The sequence below is a fragment of the Corvus brachyrhynchos genome, unplaced genomic scaffold (assembly GCF_000691975.1).
Source record: "Corvus brachyrhynchos isolate BGI_N302 unplaced genomic scaffold, ASM69197v1 scaffold11, whole genome shotgun sequence".
Taxonomy (NCBI): domain Eukaryota; kingdom Metazoa; phylum Chordata; class Aves; order Passeriformes; family Corvidae; genus Corvus; species Corvus brachyrhynchos.
The window spans coordinates 6,722,434-6,743,203 of record NW_008236965.1 but is presented as its reverse complement, the minus strand read 5'-3'; the positions used below and the strand labels follow the sequence as shown (position 1 = coordinate 6,743,203).

At 36.7% G+C, this 20,770-nt stretch overlaps 1 protein-coding gene across 1 annotated transcript in view; it reads left to right on the top strand.

Moving 5' to 3' along the window:
* Window positions 1–43: 43 nt before the first annotated feature.
* MOSPD2 (motile sperm domain containing 2) overlaps window positions 44–20,770 on the top strand; it is a 32,788-nt gene continuing 12,061 nt past the window's right edge. The window contains exons 1-7 of the mRNA XM_008629271.2: window positions 44–142; window positions 9,097–9,252; window positions 10,004–10,090; window positions 11,362–11,516; window positions 13,929–13,989; window positions 15,188–15,226; window positions 16,202–16,326. Of these exons, the coding sequence (XP_008627493.1) occupies window positions 9,207–9,252; window positions 10,004–10,090; window positions 11,362–11,516; window positions 13,929–13,989; window positions 15,188–15,226; window positions 16,202–16,326 (513 nt within the window). The 5' untranslated portion in view covers window positions 44–142; window positions 9,097–9,206. The remainder of the gene's footprint in view (window positions 143–9,096; window positions 9,253–10,003; window positions 10,091–11,361; window positions 11,517–13,928; window positions 13,990–15,187; window positions 15,227–16,201; window positions 16,327–20,770) is intronic.

Genomic DNA, 20,770 nt, shown 5'->3' with positions numbered 1-20,770 from the left:
CGTACAGGTGAGGGAATGGGGCTGTCTGGGGCCCCGGCCTTTCCTTTCACGGTCCTCTTGTTTCTTTCCTTTCAGCAGCGACAGGATAAGGCGGCGCTGATAAGCGAGACCCGGCGGCGTTTCGAGGCGGAGTACCTGCCAGGTGAGCTGGGAGCGGTGGCTGTGGGCTCTGGGGCTTGTCCACTGTCGCTTTTCCTTTCGGGTCGCCAGGTATCCCACTTTCCCAGCTCTGTGAGCGTATGTGCCCTTTCACAGAATCGACTGGAACGGAAAAGGCCTCCGAGATCATCGAGGCCAGCCTGTGACTGAACACCTGTCAACCAGACCATCTCACTGAGTGCCACGTCCAGTCTTTCCTTAAACACCTCCAGGGACGGTGACTGTGCCACCTCCCTGGGCAGCCCATTCAAACATCTAATCAGTCTTTCTGTGAAGAATTTCTTTCTAATGTCCAATCTAAACTTCTGGTACACTTAAGATGTCCAAAGCCATGGACGGGTACGATGCACAGCAGGTTTCTGTGCTGGCTCTCGGTGCTCTCTGTCTGCTGGGTCGCTCTCTTGGGCTGCGGGGTGTGTTGGGGCAAAGCTCTCAGTCGTTTTCTCTTGCAGCTGTGTTTGGTTAGCTGTAGAGTGGGGTCTGGGACACTGCTGTGCTTGGTGTTCTTTGGATGTAAAACATGGCAGGGAAGGGAGGCATTCTGACCTCGCCGAGTTTGTCAAAGGAAGAGTTGTTTTTCTGGAGTAATTTGCACTTGAAATTTATGCAGGCCATAATTAAGATCATGCTGCATGTCCAACTCGATTCTTAAGTGCAGGTGCATTTAAATTTGTAAATGAAGGCCGGGAGATGCTGGGGATGCCTGGGGGAGAGGGAAGACTGGGGTAAGCCTAGCGTGGTTTCCTTTTATTTCAAGGTTAATTTGCATTGCTTATGTTGGAAAAACGTAGAGTATGCTAACAACTGCAGTAAGCAGTATGTTTCATTATGACTGTCTAGAGACTTTCTATTGAAAACATGCTTCTGTGCAATTTTTAATGCAAACACAGTAAAGTCCAGTAATTGTGTTGCCTGCATCTCCTTTAATAGGAGCCTCAGTTCTGCAAACAAATGCCTTGCTTTGATGTTTCTGATCAGAATTATTGAGGTTATCTAGCTGTCACCTTTATGTAAGGGTTACGTGGTTCTATGACTTCTTTGCAGTGGGCTAGAACATGCTCTTGGAAAACTTTGAAGGTCTTGAGGGTGGTACAACTTTGCCTCATATGGTTACTCTGCTAACTTTCAAAAAGGAGACTACTTTGGCCTTGGTTTGAGATGACCTTTATTTCTGATGACAAAGTTTATTAGAAAGTGTTGAAGTAGAAAGAGCTTATTTTACCATTTATGAGTGAATAAAGGTATCTTTGTAAAGATCAGGCTTGAATGAGTGGAGGATCATCTTAAATGCTAACTTTTTCTGCCTCTAAAAGTTTTCAATTAGTGTATAGTTTCATATGGTAGGTGATTCAACTTGCTTTGGATTCTATTATCCCAGAGTCACACTCATAAATGATTACTTCAGAAGGCCTAGGACTGCTCTGGGACAGTAGTTGTGGAAAAGGAGTATTACTCCTTCAGTTGATCTACCACTTAAAATCTTGAAATTCCACAAGTTTCTCCTGTTGTAAGGATGCCTCTGTTGGGCTGGCTGATACAGCCATTACAACAATTGAATACTGTTGCAAGGTAAGCTGTAATCCTATTTGCAGTATTTTGAACACTTTTTCTCAGTAAGCCCATTTTTGGGTCATTGTTTAGGGCTCTTGGCCCTTTCAAGAAGATAGGATTAAGACTTTTTTGAGTTTATGTTTTTAAGATTCTGCCACAAATTTAGGAATGCCACAAGCAAATTAATGTTCTCATGACCACATTCAAGAGTGCAAAACACATGATTTTAATTTTGTACTGGTCTATTAACCTTTACTGTTTATGTTCTAAAATGTATTATTTTATGCTTCTTAATCAAAGGAATGTGGGGGTGCAGGTAGGCAGACACCCTCAAACCTGTGACTTTGTGGTGTAAAGGTACAAATGAATGCTTCACACCCAGCAATTTTAGTCTGCTTTCAAAACTAAGGGCACTGCCAGGCTACACTGAGAAGCTGATCCTTCCTGTAAAGTTTAGTGTGGTCATAGAGTTGTGGGCCTCTACATAGCAAACTCTATTCCTTTTACAGGTGAACTGCAGTTGTTAAAGTTTGAGGAGTTTTCAGGCAGTTTTTTTTTCTGGAGGTTGCAGCTGCCACTGTTTTGTTTTCCCTTTGAGGAAAACTGTAACTGGTTATTCTAGAAACAGTGATTCTGATCTTCAAAAGTGAAGTAGTTCTTCCATATTCTGTGACTCCCAGTTACTGGTTTCCCTCCTGCCCCTCCTCATGCAGGAAGAATTGGTATTGGTCAAAAATACTGTGATGGTCTTACAGTAATGTTTATTTTTGTTATGAAATGAAAACTTAGAGGGTCTTTGAAATCCTACTTTTTAATTGAAATTATTTATTGGCAGAATACAATTTTTAGACTTAAGTAGAATCTACAAAAATATATTATTATATAGATGATTCAGAAAAGTCTAATATTACAGCATGTATTATAATTATTATTATAGTAATATGCTGTGGCCTTGATAATTTTCAAGGTTGGATGGGAAAAGTTCTGTTCAGCAATTGAAAGCACCATAAATCTGTTTTTTTTTAATTATACAGTTGTTTCATTTATATGACCAAATCAGAAAATGCTTTTGATAGTCAGATATAGTGTGAAAGATGAAGTATCAGAGAACCTCGCTGGCTCATCTCCCCAGGGTCTGCAAGAGAAGTTTCTTGCTGAAGTTGTTCAGCAGATTTGGCCATTGAAGTGTTCTGGAAGGAAAGCTTGGCCACTGTTGGATGTTATCTGCAAAGCAGTGTTTAATATTAACGGCGATCTTGTGGTGGTTTTTTCTCTTCAGTTAACTGTCTAGCTGGGTTCCAAAGACAGCTTCAGCTCTTGTGAGGAATATATGTCCCAATAATGAAACCTTTGCATTTAAAAGGTTTATTTCCAATAGTGGAAAGGTCATGTTAGTCCAATAGACTGGCAAATGCTGTCTGATGTGCTAGGCAGATGGCACTTTGTCTTCACTGGTTTTGGGCCTAATTTTTGTTTTGGCTCTTTGGATTCTTTGTCAGAGTTGGTGATGTAAATGATTTTGCTGGTGAAAGGAACAATGAAAACAAAAGATTTTTTTACTAGTACTGACTGGCACTAACAATGTTTTCTATCAAACAAGCATGTCTTTTTCTATAGTGAATTTCCATTCCTTAGAGGATTTCAAAAATTAGCTTTTATTTCTGGGCTATTACTTTCTATTTTAATGTTACAGTGGAAATTGTTCAAAATCAAGTCTTGTTAGACTTTTTCAGTAAACTAGTTTTCTTCACATTTCCTTTTGTATATTAACCATTTCTAATTGCCTGTTATTTCCTGGCCCTCCCCATTAACATTGTTTTCCTTTCTTTTAGGCAAAGCTTAATTTTTGAAAAAGATTTTGCAAGAGAGGTTTCCCATCCTTCCAATGTAAAGGATTAAATTTCATCCTGACCTTCTTTAAGCCAGTAGCAAAGGTGTTTTGTTAATCATATGGGTTGATTGTAAATAAAATTTTAGACATATGGGACACCCTTAAAAAACAGTGATAAGACTATTGTAGAAGACTCTTAAAGTAATGTTTTGCATACCTGCATGTATCTTTTTATGCTCTGAAAAGTCTGTTTTCCCTGGTTCTTGGCTTTCAGGCTGAGAATGGTGGAAGGATAAGATGGGAAACATACTTTCATAAAAAGTTCTGTAACATTAATGATTGAGGTTTTTATTGAAAGTAATCTTTATTGTCACTGAGAGTGTTCAACTTTGCTAAAAGTTTGTTTATTGCACTTTGTGGAGGCAAATATTTTATTTATTGCTGCTTGAGCTCATTGAAGTAATTCTTTATTGGATGGAAATGGTGTTCGGTTTTTTCTTCATCCCTGTCTCTTTATGGCTACTTTTTTTACTTCTTAAATTGTTTCTAGTCTTGCTGATTTTTCTCATCTAGCAACTGAAGGCACATACCTGAATTGTTATAGTACTTAGCTTAATGTTTGGCATCAACAGCCAATTAAAATGGGTTTTGTCTTTGTAGCCAAAGTCAGAGAAATAATTGTGACCATTTTAGACAGAGACTTCTTGGCTGAAATAGCTTTAAGACAGCAGTTAAATTGAGTCTCTTTGTGTAATGTAACACTTGACATACTTTTCTAAGTTGCTTTTTTTTCCTCTACTTTGTACAATTAAGTTTTTGGTTTTTTCTCTATTAAAAGGCATGCAGTTGCTGTCCCTACTTAGCTTTATATATGGCTTGTTCTGTAACTCTACTTTTCTAGATAAGAGTTTTTTCTGAAGGGAAGGGTCATTCAAGTTTTAAAACTCTGAACTTCTCTGGATTAAGTTGGTGTGGGGTGTGGGACTTTGCTGTTGTGCCTGGTTTTGAGTTCTGTAGTTATTCTTCTATATTCCTGTTGAATATTCTCGAACTTGTATTATATTTTCTAAAGCGTGAGCACTAGAAGAAAACACAGCAGCACAACGCTGTTCTCGTGGTAATCACAGAATGGGTCAGGTTGGAAGGGACCCTAGTGGCTTGTCTGGTCCAGCCTGCTCAAGCAGGGTTATCACGGAGCACAGGGCACAGATTTGCATGCAGACAGTCTTTGGATGACTCCACACCCTCTCTAGGCAACATGTTCCAGTGCCTGGTCACAACAGTAAAGAAGTTCTTCCTCATACTCAGGTGAAACTTCCTGTGCATCAGTTTTTGCCATTTTCTCATGCCTTATTGCTTGGCACCACTGAGAAGAGCCTGGGCCCATCCTCTGACTTCTCCCTTCAGACACTGACAGACATTGATGAGGTCTCCTCTCAGTCATCTCTTCTTGACGCTGAGCAGGTTTAGCTCTCTCAGCCTGTTCTCATAAGAGAGGTGCTCCAGTCCCTTAATCATCTTTGCAGCCCTCTACTAGACCTGCTCCAGGGGCTCCTGGCATTGTAATTAAATGGCATTGAAAAAAAAAAGTGATGTAAATAGAAGGGATTTTACAGTTTCTGCCTCAGAGAACTTAATGAAACCTTCTAATGAAAGTATTGCAGTGAGATTTGTGTGCGGTTAGTTTTGTGTAATTCTGCAGTTGTTTTCAGAGCTGTTGTCTGTGTTACAGAAGATCCTTTATGTTGAAATGTAGTAATTAAGTGATACAGTTTCACTGGAAGCTTCTCAGCTTGAAGAAGACAACTATTAAAAGGGCAGGATGTGCTCATGGAAAGAACAGAAGTCCTCACTAAAGAAAAAAAAAAAAAAAAAAAAAAAAAAAAAAAAGAAGGCAAGTAATATAAGAAGTTGCTGTTCAAACAGAACTTTCTTCTTCCAGTCTTTCCTCTTGACCTCAAATGCTCAATGGGAAAATGAAAGTAACTTTAACCAACTATTTCCAAAATAAAGTTAAATACCTGATCAGTTTTGCTCACTCAAATTTTCCTGAGGAACTTTCAGTTAAAGGAATAAAGAGGGCTAATAATGGCCACATCTTGCTACTGTCACTCCCTTATGTGTAACTTTGAATTTGGCAGATGATGCTTTTTCTTGCATTTTTGTATCTGAGTCTTGCTTAGTTTCTACAGTTTTCTGGGTCAAAAGTATTGCAGCATCCCAGTTTTGCCTCTTCCCTGGGCTGTGGGACTGTTCTATGATTCTATGATACAGAAAGGTTTGAGTGTCTTGGACTGAGGGAGCAACCAGATTTCCAAGCCTCTGGACTATGAAATGTTACACAAAAGTCTGGCACTGCTGCTACACACGTGGTTTTCAGTAGCTCTTTCTGAACAGAAGTAGCTGGTATTGCTGTTCCTTGTCTTACCTTTGGGGCAAGTGATGTGTGTTCCAAATACCTTATGAAATTCTGTTCGTTATGGACTTAATTACAGAGACGTCTCTCTTCATGAGCTGAGGGGGCCTAAACTTAATGTCTCAGTGTCCTAGTGGCAGTCCTGCAAGTGTGAAGAAATAAGCACCTCATTTTCCTTTGAGAAAAGCATCAGTATGTGTTTACAGGTATCTTAAATGGATAGGCTTGGAGGTTGTCTGAGGTAAGTTAGTTCTGTTTGTAGTTTCACCTGAATTTCCATATGGATGCCTCTCAAACAGTGTTTCTTTTTTGGCCTCTTAGTTGTGCAGGATGTATTTAAATTGTATTGAGAATCCTAGATGTCTTATTTTCTTTCAACTAATTCTCATTTAACTCCAGAAGTTTCTAATAGTACAGTAACTACACTCAAGGGTTCCATGAGTTATTTAAAATTAGAAACATTCTGATAATGTCACAGAAGTTTGAAAACAAGATTCCAGATGTCTGTAGAATTATGCGACGTACAGATTTGAAGAGGAATTCCTCCTCTGAACTGACACATTTTCAATCACTGGGTTCTTGGAAGGACTCCATCAATTTTATCACTCTGCTTTTTGTGTGTGACATAAAACACCTTTCTTTTGGACTCACATTCTCATTCTAAATTTGACTTAATTTGCAGCAAGAATTGGATAAATCAGGTAAAAGTCATTCAGTATTCAGTACTCAGTACTGTTGTTCTGTCAATCTTGTTAGGCTAACCTGATTCAAATACTGGCATTCTGCAAGTGCTTGTGGATGCAGAACTTGACTAGTTGTTTCCCCTGGTTTTAGGGGGTATGGTAGCATATATGTAAATTCAGATTACATGTGCCTTGTTGAAAATTTAGTTACAGAAGAGAGGGAAAAGTACTTTTTCAACTATCCCTATCTTTGAATTCAGCTTGCTTTCCATTGATGTTGGAAGTTTGGATTAAACATTTTCTGTTTCACTTTCATTTTCTTAAAATATCCACAAAGTTAAATGTGTTTTTAAAAATATTCTTTAAGTTCAGAGTTTGGGACAACTTGTTGGTGGCCAAGAAATGTGTTCTGAGGTTTGTTCCATGTAATGATATGTCAGTTTTAAATTACAGTTTGATACAAGATGCACAATTCTCTCATTTTGACAGATGTGCTCTCAAACAGATACTGAAAGCAAAGACAGCCTCAGAAAGTGGTGAAATGATCTCCTGTTAGTGTTTACCTGGTAGTGGGTTTTGTCTTTACACGGTACCCAAATTCCTTATTTATATAAGATATATGTGGGACTGATTTCAGCAAAGTACTTGGCTGATTGATTAGCTGCAGTCACTCATAGCTGGAAGCCAGTGTGTGTTAGAGATTATTAAACCAAGGTGAAGTGGTTAACTTGAAATAAGTACTGTTGCTTTTTCTCAGACACAACTTCCTAAATCATTGGGGGAACTACAAATTTCAAATGAGCTGTTGAGACTACAAAATTTCACACCCAGGATTTTTACAATTCTTCTGTGGTTCCTCTAGAGCCACAAACGTTTCAGTCTGGTGCTGAGTGATCACTTCACTGGGCTTAGTCAGAATATAGGAAATCAGTTGTCTGGTGCAAGTATGGAAATAAAGAGAAAAGGAACTTCAGTAGTTAAAAGTTTTTAGTGGATTAGAGGCTTTTGGGCAGAGGAGAAAGTAGGCGACTAAGATTAAGGAAAGTGGGATTAAATTCTAGGTTTATCTAAGGAACAAAGTAAAGTAGTAGGATGGGATCAAGGGAAGGAGAAATTTGAGGCGTAATGAAGAAGGAACGTGGTAGATGATGTGTGTGAGAAGCAGACATGAAAAGATGCATTGGGGGACTGTAACTATAATGACTCTTAGTGAATGGACACATTTAAATTAATATATTCTTACAGTTACATTGACTAATTATAGCAGGAAACAGTATAATTTGAAAGACAAGAAAAATAGGTCATAGTTTTTGCATGGAGGCCAGTAAAACAATATATATTAGCAGAATTTAATGGTGTCTTTTTCTTAACTCCTTCCTCAGAGTTGTCTGGTTGTAATACAGATTCCCAAGCCATCCCATCGCAGTTCTAAACAGTTGTAAATGGCTCTGAAAGCAGTTTATTGCTGCTGATAGAGGAAGAGTCTTTCCAGTATGTGAAAATTAAATCTCTTTTATTAACAGCCTTAATTTTTTCCATGGTAATCATGAATTTAAGTGAATAGCTTAACAGTTTATGGTTTTTTAGTAGTTAGCAGAGATGTGTATCAGTGTCTATTGCTTTCAGAAGCCTGTTTCTGTTATGGGCTCTTGATTTTACATTCTATTTATACCAGTTTCTCAGAGGAGCATTGATCTAAAAACTGAGCCTTTGTTTAAGCATATCTACAATAGAAATAGGTCCACTTAGCATTTGTGTTTAAACTTTCCTGTCTAAAAGTGAAAAAGCCCAGAGCAGCAGCAAGTCTTGTTTCATCTGAAGCGCTTCCAAAAGCGTGTAAGCCTGTTACTGTGTTGCTAATATGATACAAGAAGATACAAGAAGCCTTGGGGGCATTTGTGCTAGAGTTGCATGCAGTTTTTATTGTGTAGCATAAAAATTTGACAAGTGTAAGCTGTAATTTTTTTTAAAGAAAACAATTTTGTTTAATGCAATTATGTATAGTGCGTACTCAAACCCACACATTTTAATAGTTGTTGTCAGACATTTTATGGTCTAACATGCTGATGCCTATAAATTTGAGAACTCAAGCATGTGCTAGTGATGTTTAATACATACATTCATCAGTACACAAACTCTAAGACTATATACTAATTCGTGTTAATTACAGAAAACTGGTTTGAGGAAAATATACCTGTCCCAAATGCACCTTGTTGTTTTCTAATGTTTTTTCTTTGCATAAAAATCACAGAAAATATTTTTCTAGTAGTGTTCCTAAATATCGTTGCAGAAGATAGATGGTTTTCATCAATTTATCGTGCCGTGCCTTGTTTGCTTAAATTTGAAACTGCAAGAGAAATCCTATGTACCTAGTAAATGCTTATAGACATACACTTGACAAATCTCTTCATGTTTTTGTAGCAAATGCTATAGACACTAACTTATTTATTTCCTAGATAAATCAGATAAATATGATTCTAGAGATGTGGAGAGACTTCAGCAAGATGATAAATGGGTTGAAAACTACTTGGTTTGGCGTCATGATGTTGTGGATGATACTTTAAAGATGATTGATGAGAGCTTTCAGTGGAGGAAAGAATACACAGTTAATGGTAAGCTATGTTACATAGTGATTTTGAAGGTGTGTGTTGCTTTCGTATTGAGCTATCATTGACCTCTACATGTAGTTTTATTAAGAACCTCTTAAAGGCTTGCAAGTACCACAGAGAGCTAAGCAAGAACTTAAAAATTAAAAAAAGAGAGAAAAATTATTGCTTTTTATGTTGACCAGTAGTCTCTCAGTTTTGTTGTGGTTCCATGTGTCTATTGAAAGGGTGTTTAAGAGGAAGGAAGGAAGGCAGCTATCTCGTGTTATGTCTTTTTGCATCATAGAATAGAGTCCTAAAAGACCAATAACAAAAAACCCCACAACAAACAGGGCTCTCTTGTTCATTTTAATAGCACTGCTCTGGTGCATTAAATAAGAGATCTCATTTTTGTGCTGTGAAAATATTTTGAAGGTGAACACTATCTACAGGACTTTACCCTCTGAATTTAAGGATAGAGCATGGTGGGGGAGGCTTCAAATATGGAAAAAAATAAACACTTGCATCATTTTTTTCTGTAGATTTTTTCTATTATTCTTACTTCATAAATAGATCCTACTCTATAGCATGAATAGAAGATAGTAAAGATTTCAAATTATCTCAATATTTGCATTAGTTTAATAAAGGCCTTGGAAAGAGGCTTATAAAGCTGTTTTTGTATTTTTTGTTAGGCTTTTGCATTTTTAGTGACTTCTGTTACGTTAACAATGTGATTATTAATATGATTGCTGAAATAATATTTCATTTGGTTTTGCAGACTTGTCAGAATCTGTCCTTCCAAAATGGTTATTTGAAATTGGTGCTCTCTTTCTGCATGGATATGATAAAGAGGGCTATAAGTTATGTAAGTTATACAGAATAGATTCTTTTCAGTCGTTGATCGTTATTTTGTTTCCAGCATTTTAAGAACAGACATAGGTATGTGTTGGTTACTGTTTTTACTTAAAAAGGTAATTGGGTAATAAAGTATTTTTTTATCATAGAGTACACTGAGTTGGAAGGGACCCAGCAGAATGATGGAGTCCAACTCCTCACCCTGCACAGGGCAGCCTCAGAGTAACACCATGGGCCTGACTGTCAGACAGGCTTGGTGATGTGATCGCTGTCTCAAAGAAGAATATAATAGTTTAATGTATGCTCTGTGTTTGAGTAGGGGTTTATCTTAATCTTGAAATATGCAGTGTAGCTAATGTGCTGTATTTAAAAACATTTGTTTCTTTGCATGAAACAAAGTACTATTTACTTTAGTTTTGCATTTGGAAGTAAAAGACATGGAGAAGAAATCTGGTTTTTACTAAGACTTTCCGAGTTTCAGGGAGAAGAATATTGAGCATATCTAAAATTATTTTCAGGCTTGTCTAACTTTGATATTGTAAAGGTCGTAAAAATGAAAGCCACTCTTCACATTACTGCCCTGAATATTTCTTTTCTCACTTATTGTATAATCAGTAACTTGGTTTCAGACATTTTTATAAAGTCTTTTTACTTTGAATTATGCCTGTAGGGGTTTTTTTCCATAGAAAAACAAGTCTCTGTATGACTAATTTTTTTTTTTATTCCAGAAGAATATGCACTGGGCTTTCATTTATACAATGTTGCTCACCTCCAGAAATTTTAAATTTTATTTTAGAAAGATCTGTTGCTTTTTATATAATTCTTAATGTGTGTATAATTAGTTTTTCAAAACACATCAACTGCAATGCTGTAAAAAACCTAAGCAGAAAAGGAAACATTAATTTTGCAGCAATACTTAGAATATATGCTGAATACAATATTGTCTGAAGACCGTGTGACTTAATTTTAAATTATGAAATGCTAATCTAGGTAAATAGTCTTTAAATACACAAAAAGTGGTTTTCTGCTTTAATGTTTCTTCTGGAGTGTAGTTCTTTGTATTTTCAATTTTTAAAAAGTTACAGTAAAAAAAAGTCAGGGGTATGTGAAGAGGTGTACAGTTGTTTTTCTGGCTGTTCAGTGGTCACAAAATCAGGACAAATGTAGAATACAAACTCAGAGGTGTTAATACATTTCAGTGCATCCTCTATAGTTATTTGCATGATGTTTTCTGTTAGCGTGGATCTTTTGTTTCAACTTTCGTGTGTGTTTTTGTCCAAGTTTGGTTCAAAGTGAAACATCATACAAGAGATCCTAAACAGCAACTTGACAAAAAGAAACTGGTCGCTTTTTGGTTAGAACATTATGCCAAGAGAGATCATGGAAAGCCCTTAACGGTGGTATTTGACATGGCTGAAACTGGAATCAGTCACATAGTAAGTATTTTTACTGTCTTGTCTTGATTGCTTTTGGGATTATATTACCTGTGTTCCTAGAAAAAAGGAAGTCCCTGTACGGTCATTGACACCTAAATAACTTAACAATCATTGACATTAGTAATATGTAGGGCTTTTTCCCATGACATGAGCAATTTCCAAAATCTTTTGTTACATATTAAACTTTGTCTTCTGCAACATGCTGAAAACTTGATTTTAGTTTGGTGACTGAGCTGAGTCAAAGCTGGTTTAGATTGCAAGGTTGAGATCTTGCCTATCAGTATATCTTTATTGATTTAATCTAATAACTAAAAATCTCACAGATTGTCTGTAGGTTAAAAACCAAAATGTATTTCTATAGAATAATTTAAATTTTCTTACCAAGTGCCATGTGGTCCTGTTATTACAGGAATGGCTGAAACTTATATCTTTGTGCCTTTTTTTTTTTGTGGTGGTAGTATGGCAAGAATGAATTTAAATATAAGCAAAAAAACCCACCCCCAAACCCATTTCCAAAGAGTTGTTTATACCTAGCATAGGCAAGATTATTAATATTGCATTTAGGACCTTGCAGCTCTGCAGTATAGGGCCACCATCTTAAGAGGAGGTATTTTGACAAATAAATATGGTGTGATTCTGTTTTGTGGGGTTGGTGCTCTTACCTGTGCAGTGACAGCTGTCTATCCATACTCCTAAAGATAATACTGGAACCACAGCTTTATATAACAGGAGTAAAGGATTGTAATAATTTCCTTGGTGTGAAAGACTAATCTGATTTGGGTTTTATGGAGCATATCCTGAAGCAGCTTTTTTTCCCCCCTGTGTCTTTGAGACTCCAAAGACAAAATCTCAGCAAATGCTTCTGTAACTGTCCTGTTGTACAGTCTTCCTTTGTCGTTAGTATATTTATCACAGAACAGGAATATATTTTTAATGGCTGTTCATAGCCATGTGGAATAAATGATAAATTTCTCCTAAAAGAAAAAGAACTTGGATATCTGAGTTCTTTTCCAGAACATGCCTCATTTGTTTGTTCCATTGCTATGGATATCTACTATATCACTTTTATCACTGGTATGCAGGAGATAATTCTGATAGCTCATGGCTTGTTCCACCAGTTCAGGTAACTAGAATAGATGCAGTTATTGAATGGTCTGTGAAATCTGCACTTCTAATTCCAGACTTTCATCAAAATAATGGATCTATCCTTCTGCTGTCTGGTAGTGCTGCTTTTGGATAGGCAGCAGAATAGAGAGCAGCATCCTGATTAATGGAGATTCTCCTAATCATTCTAATCTGTCACTGTGTTTATGCTTTTAAATGAAAGATACTGCATTTAGTACAAGCAACAGACAGTTGAGATAAATGCTTCTATTAGAGGCCACCTTCTGCCTGTAAAGATGTCAAACTTTCAGTTAGTTTCTAGTTGCTGAAGCCACTTAAAAAGCTTTCAGGTTGTGGGTAGACCTCTTACACAGTGTTAGTTTTTTGAGGTTTTTTCACTCTGTCCACAAATGTTTTGGTAGTGTGTTTACATCAACCTAGGAGCCCCTTCCCCATTCTTACTGTTATGACAGGCTTTGGATCCTCAGCCAGAAACACTCTGTACTATTTCTGAAAGTAGTAGTAGTGGTCACTTCTGTTAAAAGGACTGGGGAAAGTACTCATGGCAGGCTTCCCACCTGAGTACCTTATTGGGGTAAGGTATTTCTTACTTTGTTTCTATACCTGTTTCATAAAAAGCCTTCCTTGCCCTTTGCTGTGTAGCCAGTTCCATTATACCTGGATTTTGCAAAGGAGACTGACTGTACTATTTCTGTGCAGTTGCTCATTGGCTAGAGGCATCCTGAAAATGGGTGGTATAGAAGCAGCTCTTTTGAGTGCCCACAGTTTCTCTGCATGCCACCAATTAATACTAAACCAAACAATTCTCTTCAAAGGCAAACCTATTTTTTTTTCCTTTGTAAATACAATACTGAGTGCAGTAGTACATTGAACAGTATGTGGGATAATTATTGATGGGAAATTTCAGTATATTTAGTACTCTTCCATCTGTCAAGCTTCTCCAGTGCTAAAGGTTTATTTTTCCTGTATCTTTTGTGCACTTCTTAAACCCTGTTGAAGCTCTGCAGTAATTTAGATATGTTAGTTATTGCACTGATCATAGGTCTATTGACTTCTTTCTTAGATCATAAGGGGAAGTGTGGCCACAATCCTGCAGCAGTTTAGTGAAGGAAAAAGCCTTGCATTGTGTTTTGAGGATGTTCGTAGTGTATATAAAATTTGAACACAGTTGGCTACAATATAACTATCTTGTGCTATTCACTAAATGCCTTAACTAAGCCTGTATTTTTTAATATTTTGGTTTGCTTTGCATTTATGTTGTGATTTATTTTTTTTGTTGTTTCTTAGGACTTGGATTTTGTCCGGTTTATTGTCAATTGTTTTACAGATTATTACCCAAACTTCCTCAGTAAGTATTGTACATTAAATATTAAACATTGTAGACTTGTGTAACAAGAGCATTTCATAATATGGTAGAAGATAGGGAAGATGAAATGTTTTTTTCCATGTGTTTTCTGGAGTAACTTCATGGAACATGTGAATGTTATAGAGTCAGGATATTCTTGTGTCCTTAAGTCAACACAACTTTGTATTGTGAATAAACTTTACTTTCATCAAAAATCAACCGTCTTTTTGTGAAGTAATAATCTAATACATGTTTATACACAGTTAAAATTATTATAAGCATATAATAGAAAGGAATTGACTTGTTTTCCTTTGCTCCCTGTTACTTGGGTAGAAGCTTTACAAACTTTCATGACAGTGTGTATCCTTTACGAGTCTTCAGGGGTCAAAGAATGAAGGGCTCTAGAAAATTATGAGGGGCAGTGATTCTTCTGAAAATGAAAATGGTTTATTTTGAAAAGGCATTTTTGTGTGCACGCTTAGAAAACCCTGCATGCTTGCCTGATAACTTTTTTAAGCATAGGCAAACACTGCATAGTTTATGCTAGCTCATCTTAAATATGTTGTAAATTTTAGGTGAAAATGTCTGTGAATATTGAAAATCCATACAGCAACTGCTTAAACTCTGAATATTAGATTTCAGCTTGCTGATCAAAGTTCAAAGCTTTGATCAAATATCAAACTTAAAGGCAAGTGCAACATTGTTTTTTTTATTTTGACATTCAAGAGGAAAAATAATTGGGACACAAGTATTTTCAAATTTCTATGCTAAAATAAAGAATATTTGGAAAAAATAGATATACAAAGACTTATGTTTATTTGTTTCTTTGTGAAGTAGGGGGTGCTGAATGTACTTGTTAAACATTCTTCTGTTCAGTAGCTGCTTTTTTAGGTTGGATTGAGATCTTGCCTTTCTTTGCCTTATTTGGGAGATGAGTTATTAGTAACAATAGGTCAGAAAAGTAATATCCCAGGAAGTATATGAACAATGTATAACTTGGAATTTTATTACCTGTTTTCCAAGCAAGCAGCTAATGTTTCTAAATAGCAATAGGTTTGTACAAAATTGCTTATACAGGAAAGTGAACATGGAGGTTTGTAAAAGTGAATATTTACTTTTTACATGCATATTACTGCTGTGCTTTCTCTTAAACAGAGAAATACCTAGCATGTGGTATTCAGATTTTTTTTTTTCTTTTTAGCAAAGATAGTAATATTTGAAATGCCATGGATAATGAACGGTAAGTTGTTTTTTTCTTTTCGGATTGTGATAACTTTTAAAATACAGCAGCATAAATAAGAAGCATTTTTCTGCTCTGTGTAGATACAGATGAATAATGAAGTTTGTTAAACATGCATCTTTAAATCTGTCAGTTTAAAGGTTGCATACTTTTTATTTTTCCTTCTATCATTGTATTTTGGATCATACTTTACATGAAGTTTGTATTTGTCCTGCTGTTTTTAAAGGTTGGGAGACCTTGATAAATAATTTATTTCTTGAATGCTTTTTAACTAGAATCCTTTCAGCAATTCAATCATCAGCAGTGATGGTGACTTATAACCAGCTCAAAACTAGAATACACAGTTTAAGTTAGATGCCTGACACTGCATGCTGTAACTGTGGTTACATTTATTCTGATATGGGTATTTCAATAATTATCTGTAGCTATAGCGTACAGGATAGATATATTATTCCTCTTCTGTTGTCATATGAATACATATTTTTATGTTGGATTTATATTTTCGTACATATTCATGTTTTACTATCACTGAAATAACAATGGTCTTTGTAGATGCTTTGTAGATCTAAACAAATATCCTTTAAATCAGCAAAACATTTCAGCGACGAAGAGTGTGTGTGTGTATCTTTCCCAACCTCCCTCACGCAGATTTGGAAATACAACTGGTTTTACCCACTCTCTACTTCAAGGGCTAAATTCCAAGACAACAGAGTTGTCAGTTATTAAATCAAAGATACTCTTTCCATTTTCTCTGTAAATAATACCTTTTTTCCCTTGCATTGCTTATTCCAATCATAATAGATACTTTCAGAGCAGGTTCTGTAGTATCTTGAGGGATGCAGCTCACTTGTGTTGTGTAAGATCTACCAATACACTGAAAAAACCCTACAAAAACAACCGAAATAACAAAACTCCCTTCCTGACGTCTTCTATATACCTTTTGTTTTGTTTGGTGTTTTCTTTTGTTTTTTAAAGCTGCATTTAAAATCGTGAAGGGTTGGCTTGGCCCAGATGCAATAAGCATGTTAAAGTTCACAAACAAGAGTGATGTGCAGGAATACATCAGTGGAGAGTATCTGCCACCTCACATGGGGGGAACTGTAAGTATAGTAACATTTCATGTTTCTGTTGTGATAGATTGAGACACCTCTATAAATCCCATATGTGGCGTCGAGGGTTGGCACTTCACAGATGAGAGATTTCTTGAAATTGTTTTGCCAATGATAATTTTAAAGTCATGGTAATATAAAATAGGTTAACTTCATGAGAATTTGGTATTGGCACTCTTCAAGTAAAGAACTATTTTTTTCTGAATCATTCATCCCTTTATAAGTCAATGGAAACGGCTTAATTTTTCTTAAAGGTCTGAAAAATTATCTTTTTTAAGTGTCATTCTTCCTTGTACTTTTATTCCTCTCTGATGAATTAGAGGTGGTGTTTGTTTATGAAACAAGTTCTATGAACAGAAGGTAGGTTTCATGGCCCTCTGGGAGTTCTAGTCCTGCTCCAAAGCTATAATTCACTGAAGACAGTTATATTGTAGCTATTTTTCCTTTGTTGTCTCTAGGGCTGCATTTTAAGACATGGCTGTAGAAGATTGTCATCAAAGAGTATAGTAGAGCTCCAAAGTGGTACAAGCAGCATCAGTTTAACAGAATCAGAATCCAGTTTTAGTGCAATCTAAAGAGTGGAACAGCACAAGCAACTTGCACAACAGGTTTCACTCTTCACAAGGCTAGTAGATCAGTATTGCATAATCTTTAGAGTAAATTTGCAGAAAAATGATGCTTTAAAATGTTTATAGGCCATTTATGGTAGTAGAATAAGCCCATTGCAGGGGAGTTACTTTTAAAGTTTTTTTCTACCTTTTATTTTCTGAAGTACTTTTGGCATTATGGCAGTAACAATTTGGAGAAAAGGAGGGTTGTGTTTCAGCAATAGTAGGGGAGGACATGTTCTTTTCTATATGAGTTCAGGGTAGTGTTATTGTGGCCAGAACCTATGAAACTTGTTTGGGAAACATAAAAAGATGTTACCTTGATTTTTATTTAACTGAGATTAGCAGCCTTTAAAAAGTGGATGTGATTCTTGAAGAAAAGATACCCTTTTTCTCCATGAAAAATTGCTGCCCCAACTCTTAGTCTCATGTAAGAACTTTCTCAGGTGGAAGAAAGCTGAAATTGCAGCACCACAGGAGTGGGCATTGAGGGAAGGGCTGATGATATCTGAAGTGGTTTCAGTAAGGAATGTTATTTAGCAATGGTTCTGGGCCTGGCTCCTGTGGTGTTGTCCTATTGTTGCAATAGAGGGGCAAGTTTTTTTCCTCATTAAAGCTGAGTATCTCCCATCGGCTTTTTAAACTATCTTACCCAATAGTTCATTATGTCTTTAAAGATAGAACCTGTGGTTTTGCTAAATACCCTGCTGAAGCATCTGATGGAACATGCAGTCTTGTAGTTATCTCTAATCCTGCCTTGGGCCTGAAAGGTCTCATTGCTGATCAAGCTGGCTCCATGTTGCTCGTCTTCTGAAAGCATTAACAAGTTTCAGAATCATGGAGGCAGCTTATCCAAATCATTTATCTGGGGTAGGAAGTTGCAGTGGCAGAAATAGAGTAGTGGAATAGTAGTAAACTTGCTTGACAAGGACTCCTGAGGTTTTGACAATTTCAGAAAAACAGCTGTATCTGCCTATTAAAAGCCCTGTATTTTGAACCAGCACATGCTTTGTCTAAGTATTGAGTTTCACTTGATGGGTGTTTTGAGCTTTTAACCTCAGAACTGTCATAATTTGGAAGAATCGATAGCAAATACTGAGACTCCAAAACTGTGCTCTGGATCTTTCTTCCCAAGGTTTCTTCAGTGTGTACAATAAGGCAGGATCTTTGCATCTCTCTAATAGCAAGGAGTTTTTCAGTGACCAGACAACAGACAATTTAATGCTTTTTCTCAGAATTTAACTTTTCTTGATGTGATTAACCTTGGCTTCTCTTAAAGCGACTAGGTAGAGTACAATTCACCATTATTAGTATTGTCAGGCCTGGCATTTTTTCAAATGCAGTATCTGACTTGCACAAATTGATTCCTTCCATTTTTCTCTCAAGTGTTTGGTTTTGTTTGGTTTTTTTTTTTTTTTTTTTTTTTTTTGCCTTCTTCCAATTCTCTCTCTGTCATCTTTGATTTCCACATGTTTAGTTACAGATCTTCATATTTGCAACGAGCATAATGCCAGTGAAGAGCACAGCATATCTGTGCATCCTTTGTATTCAATACAGTGGCTGTGACTCATCTTTCTGCTGTGTCCCCTACTAGGATCCAGCTTTGAAAAGCCAGGTCTTGCCAGATGTACACAACTAGTGAAGCAGATCATTTGGTGGATACCAAGATTTGGAGAGATACCAAGATTCCACTGCACTTATGTTCTTTGTGTTCCAGAAGAATGTTAGAGACTAGTTCTGGAAGTAACAAAAAAAAATCCATAGAATTAATAATGTTGGAGTCAGTGACTACTTTTCTTGACTAAGGGAACTGTTCTTTGTCTCTGTTGGAAGCCTCCAAGCTTCAATGTCTCACTGAAGTTATCTTTAAGCATGTTTTAAGTCTGTCTCAGGGTCACTCAAAAGATGAACCAGAAACTTTCCATAGCTTTAAAATCCTTTGATCGACTGTCAGCCAGCTGAGAAAGGAGGAATATTACAGGCTTGATTTGAGACAACTAGTGGGCAAAGGTGTTTCCAGAGTATCAAAACCATTAAAACTAATTATGGAAAACAGAAACTTGGATTTTGTAGGACTTTGGAATATGAATTTGATCTAAGTTCCATTCAAGTCCTCATCAGTGTCTGTTGGCTGTGGCTATTACCATACTGCTAATCCATACATGCTATGCACCACATGCGTGGTTCTTGTCCTTAATGCACAGAGGTCATTTTCTTTATAGCAGGTTTGTTTTGGAGAGCTTGTCAAAATTGCCCAAGACAGATCTAGGAGCTAGCTAATGCTAGGCAGCCTGGAAAATTAGGGTTAGATGCTCAAGAGCCACTTGGTAGTATACATTCGTTACTAAATGAAAAATATTAACGTAGTGTTTTCTGGCTTTCTTGTCTATTGTATCACACATTCTGCCATTTCCAGCTGATGGAACAGTCCAGTTCTTAAGGCATACACATTTCTGACTGACCAGGGAGATTTTTTCTCTCCAAGACTATTGTACATATAGTGTACATTGTGATGCAAGGCGTGTACACACAGTAGGGTTTTAATTTGCTGTTTTGCTCAGTCTTTCTTTATCAGAAGATGGATTTAACAAGGATCAAGATTCCCTCAACTGGTGCCAATATTGAACAATGTATGCAGCTTCTGTGCTCTTCACCTGGGTATCTAAATTGATAGCTCACAGGTTTTCTTGGAAGTACCTTGTATAGGTCAGTGGCCTGAAGTTAAGACATGGCTAAGCTTGCATATGGCTTCATGACTGCTCTATACACGTCATCTTTAAAAATATTGCTACTATGATTAAGACACCTCTACAAAAATTGCCAAAAATAATAGCATGAATTCTCTGGATCTGATATAAGAAAGAGCCGTAAGTCTATAGAATGGATGTATCAGGCATTGAATAAATCCGTCTTGTTTACCTGGCTGAGGTTTTCACCCTGTTAGTAGATATACCCATGTCACTGAAACTCAAGCACTGTAACTATAAAGTGTGGGACTTTGAGTTGTCCCACCGATGAGATTTTGTTCAGCTGTTGAAGATATCCAGCAGCATGGATTAACAAGGCCAAGTAAAGCATGCAGCAAAATTAATTTCCCTTTATTAAGGTGACTTTGTTATATGCCCTTCATCCTATGCTGGAAGGGAGTGAAAAGGCTTTATTGGTTTGGATAAGGGGAAGCTGGATATCTCTGTCTTGTTTTTGCAAATGGGGGATGTCAGTGTTCTGCAAGACTACTGGAATGTTTCTAGCAGACTGGAGTCTTTTCTTCTAATAGTGATTTAGTCTGTTACTGATACTTAAAGCTTGTCCTTCAGGCCCTTAATAGGATATTGTTTGAGCCAGGGAATACGTGTTTCATTGAGCTAGAGGTCTTTGACTGTTGCTACAGCCTGAAGAATAGATGTGATTTAGGCCTTGATTATAGATGAGGAGGAAGTATGCTGTTTTGTTTGTGGTTTCTTTGAATGGTTCCCTTTAAGACTTTTCCCTTTTAATTTCTCTTAACATCACATTATTCCTTGTTTTGAGAAAATGTACTTGGTTATGGAGAGCTCTCTTGGAACACCTTTTTGTAACTCCCTGCTGAGGGAGGCATTGTTTGGGGAGCGGGGGCATTGCTCAAGTCTGCCTCACAGGAGTCAAAGCTATGTTTCTTTTCTCCATTGGAAAAGCTGACAGACTAATTCAGTTTACTCAATGCTTAAAACTGAAAATGCTGTAGGAACAGAGATCCCCATTCAAACACTCTCTAACATTACTTTTAATGAAACTATTTTGAGAATGTTAAGAGAATTTCTAGTTAGCAAAAACTGTTTTTTACTGAT